We start from the raw sequence: 12,521 nt of genomic DNA, 5'->3' as shown, positions 1-12,521 counted from the left end.
TACGGTTTTGATGATTTTTGAGTTCAGACCTGATCAATTGATCTCTGGACGTTCTCCGGCCTCTTGGGTGCATAAATGTATCTCTTTTATAGTCGGCCACAACTATCGTTAGCATCGAAATTCGAATCTCCTCTCACTGGAGCCTGAACCCGAACAGTCACAAAATTAACTATAAAACTATAAATGGATTGAAAGTCTACAATACCTTGTTTAATGTGTTACGCTATTCGCAGATCAATTTCGTTCTTGGACTATTTCTGATAATATCTATGACTTTTCAGCACAATTCCGGCATAGGGTGGGCCGGCCGATTTCCCCACATTCTTGTTAATTGTCTGGCATATACAAGCAACCACACTGCCAGGGATGCTCTTCTTATGGGATATACTTGGCTTACTATACTGTTCCTACAAGCGCCCAATTTCTGAACATCTGTGGCTAAGTGTTGAACTCCTGCTCTAGCTGCGCGGCTCTGATATCTATTACATCGATAGTTCTGATTGGCCTGATGAGAACAAAGCATGTGTAGCGTCACCTCCCCATGGTCCAGAAATTGGTTGCTTCCTATTCCGCTAACTTCTGCTTACAAGATGATCCGTCTCCTGGAGTCTAGAGGCGAAGTTCAGGGACAAAGTACCATAATGCATCACTGGGTGATATTCAGTGCCGGCTTGAAGCTATGTGCCTATGACAGTTTCTACGCGGTTGTAAACCCGCTGGGCCCGTTCACCATATCATTCACTGTTCTTACGTGGGTGTGACGTGTACAGGTGGCCAGGTCTGTATATTCCGATGGCTCTGGATAACAGACACACGGGTAATCGCCCCATTAGCTAATCCTATCCCCATCCACTTCCTCACAGCTTAATTCCCACATAGTACGTTGAGATGAACAACGCCTCTATGGATTCATAATAACAAGGTGATCGATCTTGTGAGATTGACGTGAATTCAAATCTCGCCAAGGCTATTCATGTGGCAAGGGCAACCGCTGTGGGTCGTTGTGGGATGCTTACCCCTCAGGGATTGTGGGATGTCCTACAAGGGTTGCCCTGTGCCTCGTTGGCTTCGTCTTGAAGGGATGAAATGTACTAGCCATACTGACCCGGTCCTGAGACTCGACCCGTCTCTGTCTGGCAAGTGTCTGGCATATTGCAGGTTCCTTCCGTATACCCGGTCAATCCCAGCCGATAATCAATCGGGCGCCGATGAACTTAGCTGATTCTAGGACGTACCCACCTTCTGGTTCCATGCCTGCTCTCGGACCGTGGCCGTTCGTCTCGGAACACGTTGTCGAAGCCAATGGTAGCCCTCGAAGCTGACCCAAGTGTGAGCCCTACGGTGAATGCCAGACCAAGCTAATTAGCGTAGCACAAGATCAACCTCCTATCGGCACACGGCTGCGTTCACCAACGCATACACGCTCCAAGATTCGCGGATGGTAAGGGTGGAACATCGATAACGGGAACTCCCACCTATTGTCTGGCGCAATAGGAATGGTTGTGTTTGGGCTCGGCCGGCTTTCTAGGATCGCTCATCTGGCACATGTGCCATGTACTCTGCAAGCCGTTTTGGATCTGGAGTGTACAACGCTAAAAACTAATTACGAGGTGCCTATTATCGGATCCTCTGGGTTATTTCACGGTTCGGAGTACTTGAGTATGTTTGGAGCAATTCTTACTCACGGTCCGAAGAATGTGGAGCACTCATACAGCCTAAATGCACTGTCTCGGACTGGCATTGCTACTCCTATTCATAATCGATGGTGGAACCGCTTCGTAGAGGATGTGCTTAGTGAGACAAGGCCGGGAGCTGTTAACTGAGGTCGGGCCATAATCACGCTCAACGTGGTGAAGGTCACAAGAGGAACTCTCGATTCGTTGGTCGTACTGGATGGTAATGGTAGTAGGCCGTAGGGCGCTCCCTTTCTTGACGGTTACAGGTCTGTTCCTCAACTAGGAATCCCTACTCTTGGTTGCGACTCCCAAGGACGTAATTGCGCAGTGGCGTTGTCCCTTCTCAACCAGGCCTAGCCTCGATTTTCTCATGTTGTACTGTACGAATCGAGATCTGCACTACCGCCGGTGTTTAAGTTGCTTATTTTTTTTATCCTGTGGTGACACGACAATAACTTTGTTTGACTTTTCCGTACCAAACCGCGCGCCTGGGCGACCCGGCTCGAGCCCAAACCAGGACCGGCTCTCCTATTGGCTGAGTACTCAATTAATCGTCCTGTGGTGCTCCATTGTGGCGCTTCGGGCAAATGCCCTAGTCTTCAGGCCAAAAAAATAGAACAACTGGGGAAGATCATTTGTCGGTCATACAGATTTGTGAAAGATAGGCGTGTAAAGGGTGAATACGTGATCATTACAAGCACATGGCGAGTTAACTGTGGCGTATTGAATCACAGCACGCATTTACACGCATGAAATAGCTGCCAGATGAGCATGACAGGAGATTTCATGGGGTGAGTGAGGCTAAAAAGTAAAAGGACTCGGGTACTTCTAACACATACTCTTAACGTGAATGTGTTTGTGTTTACACACAACTCACAAAGCAACACCCCGCTCGAAACCTTAAAGAGAGAGGAACTTTTGTTGAGTCATTGATTGACGGTTGGTACTGGGAAGGTACTGTATTACATCCTAAATTGTGTGCCATCGATCAATTCAACGCGACTCCAATACACGAGGTGCCCCAGACTCGGAAATCCTTGTTCTGGAGCCTCGGCGCTTTTTGCTTGATCGACGAGCGTAAGACATGTTTGTCATGGACGCGCCAAAATGTCGTATGTACTGAAATTCGTATCTTGAAGCATTTCAGCATTTGCTGCCATAATCTCGTTAGTCGCAACGAAATTTTGGGCGCCACGGCTCCGCTGTTCCGTCATCGACCAGCAGTCTGGACATCCCAGAGCGGCCTTGTGAAAACCCGTTGCTTACATACCTGCCTATGATACTGTTCAGGGAACTCGAACGATTTTGTTTCGCATTACTCTCCGGTTACTCAGCCAAAAATACCCGAAGCCCTGAATTGGGGATACGCCTCAAAGCGGACATTGAACGCAGAAGAAAAAGAGGTCAGTCTATGTAGGTAAAACCAAGTAAGGATACAGCCCCGTAAGCCAATCCGTACATATTCTGATCTCTGACATACTTGTCACGCTCCATCCTTCACATCAATCTGAAATTAGATAGACTGTTGTGCGACAGTCGAGACAGGAGAGCGACTTTTGAAATGAAGAAATATATGGATAATCCATTTTTGGAGGGACTCACGTGTGGACGGGTTACTGAAACGACCCGACCATCAGCCTTCGTCGAGACGATGGCGCGCGGTACGGATTGCCCTTTGGATGGATAAGAGCAAGGTACTCTTTCGATTTTGGTTTTGGTCGACGAGAGAATAAGTTCGTTCCGCGTGCGCGCGCGCCTATAGGAGATTTCGTCTCGGTGTGGATCATGGGCCGTCGTCTCGGTGTTTGTTACGTTTTGAGCCAGCATACAAACTGTTTGAAAATCACCTTTGATAGATTGTTAGATGTCCTCGGTATCATGCCTACTGACATCGCCGTCGACGTATTTCAACCATTTAGGATCGTATGATATGCCCTCGAATCCAACTGAGAGTGACATGTTCTCGTCCAAGTGTGTCGTGCTGTTAACGTTGGAGTGTGGTGCCTTGGCAGAAACAGTCTATTCATGCTACTTTACTTGATGTTTTAGTTCTGGCGCAGACCGCCTGTGAATCGAACCCCCGAACCTAATACGGCTGGTTGTGACTGTAACTTGTGGAGCCAACCGTCATGTATTCTTTGCCTCGGACCATGGTTTCCTACCACGAATCCCGCCTGGTTCATTACATACGCACCGAGGCTACATCATCGGCCGTGTCACAAATCAGACTCTTGATAAAAGTTGATGCGCGCGCGAACCGGCCATACATTCTTCGGGAGGGATCTACAGTGGCATATAATTTAATTGTAGTGCCGCTATCGCCGCGCCAGTTTTGCTACGCGTTCAGCCAGTGGTGTGCGCGTGGGCGAAGAATTCGACTAACAAATTAATGAAATCCATTCAGATAGTGATAGCCAAGGATGTTCATGTTTCTATATTTCTATACTTCTGTCCTTTCATACACTTTGTTATGTTAGAGTAAGGGTAGACAGTACGTGATATGCCGATTCTTGGATCGCGTTACCACGCCCATCGCGGTGGTAGTCAGCTAGAGGACTGACTAAAGGCAAGACTGTCTTCTTTGTATAGAAATGTGTCTTGGCGATGCGCATACATACGTGCGCCACTTCATGGGGTAGGTCGAGCACCGGCATATAATCTCACTCCCGGGCTCCGAAATTTCTGTTCTTTATCGCCATCTTATCCTGGATACGGATAGACAAGCCCCTGCTCGTACTCGAAAGAACTACACAGTGGGCGTAGGCTACAAGAACACTCGGCACGCAAAGAAAGGGTAATTATTTAAAGCCCCTGGGAGAGATTCGGTGTCCGATGTCCTCTCGCGCCAGTGGCGCTCTCTATCACTCGGCCGAATCCATTGGATGGTACACAGTGCCTTTTATATGGGACGCTAGATTTTTTGGGTAAAAAATAAATAAATAAGGAACGAGCACCCAATAGTTAATTCAGAACCAGAGATTTATACTGGCCGAGGAACCAGATTTGGGACCCACTTCGATCAGGGCCACCCTGGGTCGTGGTTGTTGGGCTTACCGCAAGGTTCAAAGCTTGAGCATAACTCTGAACGGGCCTGTAATCTTGAGCCAAGTATAGGATTGCTGCTCGTCCTAAACGATAGCTCTTGGGGGTGGCGCCCTATATGACTAGTAGACGATAGTTGACCGGTGGCGGGAAAGTGAGCTAGTCGGACCAGCCGGTTGAAACACCGCGCCTGATCCGACGTTTCATCAATTCAAAGCAACCATTTGCTGGAGTGGCCAACCAGTCAAAGCGGAACACGATGGTCTTGAACGGGGGCGTTCGCCAACGAGGCGATAGTATTTCTGGTATATGCTGGTCAACGCCACTGTCAAACCGGCACTAGTTCAAGATACCGATACGGCAGAGCAGTGCGCCCCCCGAGATAGAACAGGATCGACACCGACTCGAATTTTTTCATTTAGGAGTTTGCCATGGAGCACAAGGGACATGCTTGTTTCCTAGACGGGTACGATCTGTAGTCGAGGACCAAGGGAGGTACTGGCGCAAATACAGAGATGTGTGTGTGGTACAGTTGGCGTATGGCCTTGGCCTGATCCCAAGTTTTCAGACCGTTCACCTGATCGAATTTCGGAACGAGGCGTCGGGAATTAAATTGTACGGAGTCTGTAAACATGGTTTCACGTCGGGTGTCGGGCATCGACGTAGCAATTAAAGGATACTGATGTTTGGGAGGGGATTGAAACCAAATACTTATGGCATAGACAGGCAATTAATGCCAATCGTATTAAATACCATACTGGGTATCAATTAACGTGGAGCCACCATGATCGACAGGGGTCACCGTCATAGCTGACGAGCCGGGTGGAGTGCGAGCTGGAAGGCACCGACCCAAGTCTGACCCCTAGCATCAGATTGGATCAGAGGGCAAGGAGTATGTATGCAGCAGTGATACAGTAGTGATACTTCCGTGATTGGGTGGTAGCTCGAGGGGTGGGCGTGTGGAAGGGCCACGTGATGGTGGAATCGGAGCAGTCAAATTACCGGCGGAGGAGTCAAAACTCGGATGAAAACCAGCGGGGTAACTTGTGCTAACCGCATGGGGGCGGGGGACCCAGATTAGCGGTATCTGAGCGGCAAGGTTTATGGGCATTGTTTATGGACTTGACAGGGTTCATAAAACCTTGGTTTATCAGGCCGAACTATCCACCCTCAGATCCACCTGCCCCCCAACCTTGTCATGTCCCCCTCGTCAACTAACTCGCCTCCATCGCGTTCAGAGCCGGTCTGGACTGAGCCGCCGTGCTCATGGTTCATCGAGACTACTGAGGATGCGCTGCTCATTCTTGAGGCTGCCCGACGCGGCCTCATTCCCCGTGTTACTCGCCGCCTAGTCGACCGCGAGCGTCGCATGATTACCTCAGGCTCCGTCTTCGTCTTTGATGAGGATGAGAGTGGCATCAAGCGCTGGACAGATGGTCTCCTATGGTGAGTCTGATGGCGACTTGGCTCCCATCAAGGCCCCAGCCACCGCCACCCTCAGAACTTACTCATTTCGTACCTAGGTCTCCATCTCGCATCCTCGGCAATTTTCTGGTGAGTTTTAGCTATTTTATCCCACCAAGCACACCTCTTACAATCTCTTTTACCAGCTGTACCGTGAAACGGATAAAAAGGGCACAGCTCTAACGCCAATGCCCAATCTGCATCTAATGAAAGTCCGCTGCTCGTCTCAGATCCGGCCAATACCTCGCCCCCATCTCGAAAGGACTCGACTACCAGTCTCTCCAGGCCAAAGGATGGTCGTGCTCAGGCCGACCGCAATCGCGAGAGGGCGTTGGTCGGTAGTCTTACCAACAGCTACAAGTTCAAGCCGGATGGCATGATGAAAAAGGTGAGCTCGAGGTTTCTGATGGTGGCGTCTCTGGGGCGTTTGTCTGGTTGTCATTTCTGCTCCTTTGCCGAGACCGCATTTGCTGGAGCCGTGTGAAGAGCGCTCGAATAGGTGCTCCAGACTTCCATGACGTCCGTGGATCTGTTCACGACCATTAATCTAACACACACTCCCGGTCCCGCGCGCATAATCCTTTTCAAACCCGCCTCGACCATAAACTGATTAATTCACTCTCTAGACCTTCTCCCTGACCGTCAACGGCTCCACTCAGCATCTCATTTCGTATTACAAGGTTGCCGACGTCGAGGAAGGCCGCCTTAGAACCCCCTCGTCTCTTCCCGAACTGAGTGTACTCGATATCAGCCCCGAGTACCTGGACAAGACCCATTTCCGTTGCCCACCCAAAGTAGAGATCGATGCCGACGGCATTCCTAGGTACCGGTGAGTTGCCCATGCTCGATGCCCGTGGGCCCAATGCTAATGGCAGAAATTATTTGATTTCTCTCACGTCAGAGGAGAAGCAGACGATCCTGACTCGCCTGTGCGCACTGCCGTCCACCAGCCTCCGCACCGACACATTTACAAGCGACTTCTCAAGTGCCACTCTTGACCACCGGAGCTTCCGAATCACATTCGCACTTTGCCTACTCTCCTTCACCCGGGTACTACCCACACGAAAACTCCAACTCGTACTTTGGTCCGAGCTCATCCAGCCGCGTTGCCAGACGGTACGAACCCTATGGAGGAGGCGGAGGCTCGTCGGCTAGCTCGACGGGGAGCTCAAGGCGATCGAGAAGTCGCCGCGGAACCAACACATCATCCACGCGTGGGTACGGCACCTCGGGCTCTGCTAGCCCGGAGGGTGCTGGACAGTCCTACCATAGCCCCTCGGATTCGACTCCTGTCGGCGCATCATATTCCTCCGCCCCTCAATACCAAGGCTACACAAGCAACTATGCACCTGGCTCGTATGCACCCACTTCGCCCAGCGGATACTACTCGGGCACGCCTGCCCAGTCCCAACATACGCTTCCAGTGGTACCAACAAGAAGGGAGCTATACTAGCCAACCAGTGCCACCGCCTGCTCCTACATCCTCATACTACGCTGCAGAAGATGGGTACCATTCCAGCTCGTCTTACGGAGGATATGCGACATCGACCCCGGCCCCTGCGACGGGCTATAGCTCCACAGAATGGATAGGTCGACGAGATAGTCACGTCGCATATGCACCGGCACATGCGCATACAGGTGCTTGGAGCACTGAAGTGCATGGTTCATAGCCGTTTTGATTTCCTTGTCTCTATGTTTTTTTTTTGTTTCGGTTTTACAGAGCCTTTTTTCTTGTTGTGCTCACTCGCCTCTCGCTTTCTTATTTTGTTCTATGGTTATCTATGATTGTTTGTAAATACGGCTCCCGACTCCCTTCATCGCAAAGGGTTGTACACTGTATGTTCTCTGCTCGTATGCGCGCAGTCTCAAAAAAATGGAATTTTAATTAGATTACAGTTCGCGGGATGTGTTTGGTGCCATCAAGACCACAGTTTAGGTGAACCCTGAGTCAGAAAACCTTGTGGTCGAAGGTTTGGGCTAGGATCTAAGCTATAACGAGTACTTTACCCATGCTGGTGGATATGCCAGACCTCATGGGCCAATTATGTTGCCTGGGATCATTGAATTGATGATCGTAGAGGGGGGAGGGGGGGACACTGAGGTAAGACCGGGAATGGACTTGGGCCCGCATGGTAAGACCCGATCCCGATCTCGTTTACGGATCGTGCCTCTGTCATTTCATGTCACTTGAATACTGATATAGTGCATGCCAGCACAGATAACATTACATGAAGGAATAACATATAGCGATAGCCTATTATGAACATCGTGAAAGTTCCGGACGTGTACGTCCCTCGGTGTGTGAGCAGTTGGCTGTCGTTCGGTTTGACGGCCCCCTCTCCCCCTTGTAATTATTTGATCTACGGGCGAATTCGCAGACGATCGACCAAGCCATTTGAATTTTGAACTGGAGACAATAGGATAGTCGTTCATTACGGTTACTTGGTGTGAACCTACGAGCCGTCTGGGGCCGACTCCTTATCTCACTCGTACCAACTCTATCCAATATCAGAATTTATCAATGACTAAGTAGAGACCTTCTGGCTCGTGTATCCGAAGCGCAATTTTAGATCTACCTTTAAATTGTGTGTGACTGGGTGAACCTTTTGGGTCCTTGAGATGAGCCGAGACGCTTCTTTGTAGTATATAGTACTTGGTATTAATTGGCTAAACCACGGGCTGTGGTCAAGTGTTCCGAAGAAGTATTGGCACCACAGAGTTGTATTAGTTGTAAATATCATAGAATGGTTTCGGATTGATGTAAAGACACATCCCCTTTTGATAGTTGAATCGGCCTGATACTGTACCGTAAAGTCTTTACAAATATCAGCGTGGGCGCCTAGTATACCGTTCACATCATCATCACATGAAGTTCTTGCGCGGACTCGAGTAGGTCGATAAAGGTAGGATTCAAAGTTTATTGATTGCCCTGAGGTACGGTTGATCCTGTAATTATAGCTGTTACATATCGGGGATGTATGCGGTACCGTCGCTTCAGTATCGCCCCCTATCGAAGTTTGCACATACCCTTCGAGGGGCACGCCCCTGTCCTTATCCGCCGGGGTCATGGGCTGTGGTATTAATAGAATTATGAATGCTCATACATTCCGTCTGGTGTGTTTTACAACCTCGATCCTATGCTGATCAACAATCCAAGGTATCAAACAACGAATTGTTTATACACTCCTTTTACTCATTGATGCTGTTTGCCGATTTACGATAGCGTTGGTTATATGCTATCTGATCGTCTTTCGTACTCTGAGCATTGCTTCGCTTCAATCTTGACTGAGTTGTAGGATGTGCCTCAGATTCGCGTTGCGGTCGGAACCTCCCGAATGTCGAGCAACAGAGCTAGCAGCTCATTTGGTTAAAAGTACCCCTTCCAGCCTGGTTCGGAATAGACCCGAACCCATTGCCCGCCCCGCTTTGCGTCTAGTTCAGGTTTAACCATGCGTCTAATTGTCTACATGTTCATCCTTCAAAAACATGAGGGTATGGCGCGAATAGCCATAAAAAGTATCAGAATTGGAATGCAAGCTGCGCCAGGGACGTTTGGTCGAATCCCCAGCACAGCTCGAGTTTCTCGCCCCACTCCGAAGAGTGAACTAACACATTAATTCAGTAGCTGTTGCACAACGAAATTTGACCTAGCAATACAGGCAGTGCGTCAACGATGATGAAACGATTCGTGATCTTCAATTTCCATAGGCGTGTTGGTTCGACGCAATTCTGGTTGGAACCAAGTGTGCAACCCCAAAGTAGGTATACAGACGGTCGAACCTTAGCATTGAGTCTACTATACTTGGTGTATCAACCCCGTTTTGGTAACTCGTAGCATCTATAGTTTTAAATTGGTCGTCACCAAGAGCCACCCTCATGCTTTAGACAAAACGTCTTACCATATCTCGCACTTCTTCGGCGCGTGGTCTATTAATGGGTTCGTACGCCCAACACCCGGTAAAAAGGCCCCAAAGGAAATCTCCGTGTGCACTTTTGTGAGGGATATATGCAGTTGGTCGTATTGGGATTGCCTTTTTGAAGAGGATAGCCGCCATGACAGCCTGTTCTCTTTCGAGCTCTCGGTACGGTATATCACCGGTGATGGCCTCCTGAGAGAAACATGAGACTACTCGTAAAGTTGCGCGAGAAATATGGGTACCAGTAAAGTCTATTCATTTGCGCAGCCAGGGGGGGATGAAATAGGAGATTAGTCTATCGCGAACCAGATCTTGAATACTCCGACCCACCATGCCTAGAGCGAAAACATCTGCTGGATAGCTGACTGGGGCTCCTTCGAGAATTTCAGGTGCCTAACCCTAGTGAGTTAAGATGATGGACAATGCGCTGGAGAATGATACATACCGCCCATCGTGAGGAGCAAGCGGTGTCACGCGTAGTGGCCGTGAACCTCATGGCATTGTCTTCGATGAGAGAGTTTCCAAAGTCGTTGAGCATGGCCTCTCCGTTATCAGATATGAGAACGTTACCCTATGTGAGGGATGATAGTCAGGTTCGGCGAACGCATCGAGGATATTTCAACATACTCCCTTGAGGTCTCCGTGAATCTAACGATTTGGTTAGCCGCGAAAACAAAACAAAACAAAGTTCTTAACCGCCTACAATATTCATATTGTGTAAATAAACCAGTCCTTCACATATATCATAACACTATACGATAAATGTGTATGAGAAGCATGACTTGTAGATACTTTGCATACTGACGCACCAGCTGGCAACGATCAGCCTTGGGGTTTCCTAAAAGATAAGTACGAAGATCTCCGTTGTCCATCCATGGAGAGACCATAGCGATCTGATCTTGAAACTCGACTATCCCAAGCAACGGCAGTATATTCGGGTGTTGACATCTAGCCCAAGTATGTAGCTCCTTGGTTGTATTCTATGCAACCCCTCGGTATACATTCGCGACCAGGAGAATTTTCTGCGTACTTTGATTTGTTTCCTCGAACGCATGCTGTTAGTGAGGTATCTGGCTACTTTGACCGCCACGGGCTTTCCATTTTCCAGCTTTCCTAAATAAATATCCCCAAAGCCGCCCGTTGCAATGGGATGCGACTACAGGAGCTAATAGGAAGCCAACGATTGAGACGCTTGCAGCAATGGCGCCTCAGTATCGAAGTAACTTCTGTTATTGTCTATTGGAGTCGGAATCAGCTATTTTTAATGCTCCAGTCGATAGATTGTCAACGTTACCATGCTAGTCCTAATCATAGGTGAATCGGTGACCCCTGCCTCGCCCGCCAGCGGCCCGAAGGGTATCTACCAAAATAGAACACATAAGTCCCATGTATAACTATGTTTTGAGTACACTAACCCAGCATTCATGAACATTTGATGCTCTGGTTTCCCAGAAACTTCTGTTTAGAGAATGATATAATTTGGCGTCACTCCTTTAATATTGATTCATAAGTAGACTATTGGCTTCATGAAGGTCACGCCTACCGAATTTTTGTCGCTACGCTTTGCAACGCATGTTGAAGGTACCTAATGTTGGTATAGGTAGTACGTAGTACGTTGGAAAGCGTTTCTCCCAGACGGATGAAAGTCGAATTGTAGCGTGTGGGTTGGGAGCCATCAGCCATAGCATCCCATAGGAGACTGGGGCGTTCGATATATTTCAGCAAATTATTGCATCCCTAAAACGGGATTGTCATGATTACTTATGATATTTTAATAATACAGACCTAAATCCGTGGTACATACAAGGTCGGGAAGGGACCGAGAACGTCTGCTGTTCCAGAATCGCCCCTCAACTTGATTTAATATCGGCATAGTGGAATTCGATCGAGATTGGCTGAGTTTGTTATGTGAGTCTTTACCGAAACAAAGGCCATAGCAGTATACGTCCAGCGTATGTACGCTAGATGAATCATATTCAGCCCTCCCTATGGCTGTTTGTCGTATGACAGGCTTGGCCAATGGAGAGTACCGAGAGAAGCCCGGAGAATAGGCGTTATATTGTATTTTGACTGCTGTTACATATGGTTTTGCATTGACATTGCTGGCAGTGATGTTTGTTCGCGAAAACATGAGACAATTGACCCGAGGTTGACAAAGCCAAGCAGCGGAGCGAGTTCTCACTGGATGTCGTATTAATGCTAGGGAGGCTTCAGGGATCATAGCTTTTGGATAGTAATGAGGAGCGGTTCATCAATTAGAAAACGAAACAATCATCGACTGAGTAGCCAGGCGCATATATATCTGCGAAAATTACTAAGATCAACGGCCGGCGAGCTTGCGACGCCGCTTGCTTTTGGACCCTGCGCCAAGATGACTAGTTTTGTGAATTTATTACGGAGATACAATGCCGGTGAAAGAGCC

The 12,521-nt window shown here is 48.7% G+C and overlaps 2 protein-coding genes across 2 annotated transcripts; one reads left to right on the top strand and one right to left on the bottom strand.

Annotated features, from left to right (window-relative positions):
- Positions 1-5,916: 5,916 nt before the first annotated feature.
- Positions 5,917-7,852, top strand: RhiXN_07821 (cAMP-independent regulatory protein pac2; the record flags this gene model as incomplete). Its single annotated transcript, XM_043327637.1, has 7 exons — positions 5,917-6,164; positions 6,242-6,272; positions 6,329-6,394; positions 6,445-6,570; positions 6,809-7,011; positions 7,084-7,111; positions 7,190-7,852. 7 exons carry the CDS (start codon positions 5,917-5,919, stop codon positions 7,850-7,852), a joined length of 1,365 nt encoding a protein of 454 aa, XP_043183022.1.
- A 1,785-nt stretch (positions 7,853-9,637) lies between these two features.
- RhiXN_07820 (Tyrosine kinase catalytic domain protein) lies at positions 9,638-11,972 on the bottom strand (the record flags this gene model as incomplete). Its single annotated transcript, XM_043327636.1, has 13 exons — positions 9,638-9,787; positions 10,082-10,291; positions 10,406-10,492; positions 10,545-10,670; positions 10,727-10,747; positions 10,803-10,850; positions 10,909-11,079; positions 11,130-11,212; positions 11,281-11,335; positions 11,394-11,459; positions 11,515-11,590; positions 11,643-11,836; positions 11,904-11,972. The coding sequence occupies 13 exons, from the start codon at positions 11,970-11,972 to the stop codon at positions 9,638-9,640; spliced, it is 1,356 nt and encodes a 451-aa protein (XP_043183021.1).
- Between the last annotated feature and the right edge of the window lie 549 nt (positions 11,973-12,521).

Source organism: Rhizoctonia solani, chromosome 9 (genome assembly GCF_016906535.1).
Source record: "Rhizoctonia solani chromosome 9, complete sequence".
NCBI lineage: Eukaryota > Fungi > Basidiomycota > Agaricomycetes > Cantharellales > Ceratobasidiaceae > Rhizoctonia > Rhizoctonia solani.
The sequence above is the reverse complement of the archived record's forward strand: the minus strand, read 5'-3'. Positions and strand labels throughout refer to the sequence as shown.